The sequence below is a fragment of the Eucalyptus grandis genome, chromosome 11 (genome assembly GCF_016545825.1).
Source record: "Eucalyptus grandis isolate ANBG69807.140 chromosome 11, ASM1654582v1, whole genome shotgun sequence".
Taxonomy (NCBI): Eukaryota; Viridiplantae; Streptophyta; class Magnoliopsida; order Myrtales; family Myrtaceae; genus Eucalyptus; species Eucalyptus grandis.
This window is the reverse complement of record NC_052622.1, coordinates 23694536-23697531: the sequence shown is the minus strand read 5'-3', so window position 1 is coordinate 23697531 and position 2996 is coordinate 23694536. Positions and strand designations below refer to the sequence as shown.

Sequence of the window (2996 nt, the reverse complement as noted above, 5' to 3'; positions counted from 1 at the left end):
AACCGGTACACACGCCGTGACAAATTTATCCCGACTAACTATAAAAAATCCTAAACTGGTACATTTATGACAAATTTACCCCAAATTAATTTATTCGACCACAAAAAACCCCAAACTGATAAATTTGTGACTAATATACATTCCGAAAAATTAGATTAATACCACAAAAAATCACAAAAATTATAAACTACTTTGTAAAATCTCAAATTGATATACCGGTCAATTGTCACGTGTTATTTAATTTTATAATTTAACAAGAAAATTTAACTAAAACTAACGAGAGGGTAAATTTGTCACAAGTGTACCAATTTAGGGTAAATTTGTCAAAGGTATACGAGTTTGGGGTTTTTGGTGATCAAAAAAAATAGTTTTGGGTAAATTTGTCGCGAAATGCTTAGGTTTGGGGTTTTCAAGGTATTAACCCAAAATTTATTAATCACATTGAATAAATTATAAATTTACGAATCATACTATGTATTGGGGTGAATTTAAAAATCACGTTGCACATGAGGTCAAAATTCACCAACCATTCGTTATTACCCCCTTCTTAATACATATGAACATCTCCATAGGCCTGGTTAATTTTCTTCGAATAACGAAAATGGAACTCCGCGAGCCGAAACTCTTTTGAAATAAAGAGGAGGAGGGGAGCGGCCAGGGAAAAGCGAAACGGGCGGCTCCGATTCCACGGTCCACATGCAAACCCGTAGGGGAGGGCGCCACGTGGCGAGACCCCTCTCGATTCCAGAGCCGGCTTCGATGGCTGCTGGCCCTTTTGACCTTGTTTTCGGCCGGCGGAAGCTCGCGCCTTTCTACCATCCCCGGGGGAACGAAGGCGTGGCCGAGGACGCGAGGAAGAAAGCGAGAGGAGGGGAGAAGAACGCCAAGGCGCAAGCGTACAAAAGAGAGCAGCTGACTTGGTGCAGTGCGTGCTCAGGAAAGTGGGGAGAGAGAGAGAGAGAACAAGAACGAGGTCAACAGCTTTGTTGTTTACGTTTTTGATGCTTGATTGAAGCTGAGCTCAATGGCAATGGCAGCTGAGCTCATCCCTCGCTCCACGACAAACCGGCAGGAGATGAAACCGATTTATAAAGGAGCTCTTTTTCTCTCTCTCTAGCTCGCTCTGCTCTGCCCTGCGCTTCTGTTTTGTCCTTTCTTTCTCTCTCTTCCGGCTTTTCATTCTCCCTTCCTCGAAACGAAGCCTCTCTCTCTTTCTCTCTCCCTCGAATTAAACCAGAGGTGGGTTCTGCGGCTGCGCTCTGTTCCGCTCCGTTCGGCGTCGTGTCATTTCTTGAAGGAGCTCACGAGACTTCCGCCACCACCACCGTAAGCCCCTCTTAATTTCCCTCACAATCTTTGCACTGGTTTTTGGGGTTTTTCTTTTGAGGCACATTTATGGCTTCGTCGAGAGATTTTTATCTTACTCACGTTTGTCCCATTTGGAGAAGAAGAGATTCGTCCCTCTTTTTTTACTGGCGTTTTTTATGTGTTTCGGCTTCTGGGTGTGTGCCGAAATGAACCAACTCGTGGCGATGTTGCAGGAACCGGTCCTCGGCCTGCTGAGGGGAGCGGAAATGGACGGCTTCGATCGGAGGAGGAGGCGGAAGAGGAGCCTGAAGGAGCGGCTCGGGTTGAAAGCCATGGCCTGCTGCGGCGGCCCGATATGGGGCATCCGGTCCGCCGCCATCAGCGTCCGCGACGACGACGAGGGCGACACCGAGATCCACCACCAGCTGCCGCAAGAACCGCCGCCCCCGCTCAGCCCAGACCCCGCGAGCGTATCGGGTCCGGAACCGGCCTACGACCCGATCGACCGGGCCCTCGACCCGGGCTGCGGCGTGCCCGAGGCGCAGCCGGCCGGCTCCCCATGAACCTCGCGGCGGCGCTGGCGGCGGAGCGGCAGTACAGGGCGACGCAAGAGCCGGAGGCGGGGGCCCGGCCGGCCGGGCCGGGCACGCCGCTGCGGGTGTCGCTGATGAGGCTGCTGGAGGAGGCGGACGGCGGGGACGGCGAGGGGGGACGGCGGTGGCGGTGGCGGCGGCGGCGGGGGGTGGCGGGGAGCGACGCGTTGTGCTGCGTGTGCATGGGGCGGAAGAAGGGGCGGCGTTTATCCCGTGCGGGCACACCTACTGTAGGGTGTGCTCCCGGGAGCTGTGGTTGAACCGAGGGAGCTGTCCCCTCTGCAACCGCCCGATCCTCGAGATCCTCGACATCTTCTGAATCCGACGGTCCCCCACGCGCCTCTGTGTTCGCGACGCGTCAAATTTGCGCGGGGTTTTTAATTTTTTTTTTTTTTTACCTTTTTCTATTTTCAATTCTATTGATTTCAGCAAAAGTGCCAAAGAAAAAGGAAAAAAGAAAAGAAAAGAATTTAGAGGCCAAAAAGACATGAATGCTTTGTGGGTGAATTTGGCGTTACAACCTTAGACCTTGGTTGGACCAATCCCCGCCGGCTTCTTCGTGGGAAGGAAATGTATTAGCCATGTAATCTGACCCATGTTGAAATTATACAATTGAATTGGATTGAAGTGATTGGAATTGTCGAGAAAATATGTCTAATTTTCGGGTTTTCGATGGATAAAAGAAGCTCGATTTTAATTCACAAACGATGCGTCATTATAAGACATATTAGCTCTCAATAGATTGTATTGTACTTTTGAACCAGAAAAAAAAAAGGGATTGTCTTGATATGGATAGGTATTTGAATGCCACTTTTCAAGGTTCTAGAGAGCTTTGAGTATAGAGGACATTTTTTGGGTACCAAATCATTTCATTTCACATTCAATTCCCCAGCCATAGAGGATAGTTATAGGGATCCATAGGCAGAAAATTTCACATTCAATTCCTAGCCGCCGAGATAGTTATAGCAGCCCATAGACATAAGTACGACTCTGCCTAATCATGCGATTAGTGTGAATTTGGATGGGGACAAGTCAATGGTCAAATAATTTAATCCTGTTTGATGTACGACGGCCAAATTCTAGGGGTTGGACCAC

General features: G+C 49.1%; 1 protein-coding gene across 1 annotated transcript; it reads left to right on the top strand.

Moving 5' to 3' along the window:
• The first annotated feature begins 660 nt into the window (after positions 1-660).
• Positions 661-2550, top strand: LOC104445670. Its single transcript, XM_039305205.1, is given in 4 exon segments — positions 661-1326; positions 1542-1868; positions 1994-2099; positions 2102-2550. Coding segments are annotated over 3 exon segments (519 nt in total). The 5' UTR covers positions 661-1326; positions 1542-1574; the 3' UTR covers positions 2221-2550.
• The last annotated feature ends 446 nt before the right edge of the window (positions 2551-2996 follow it).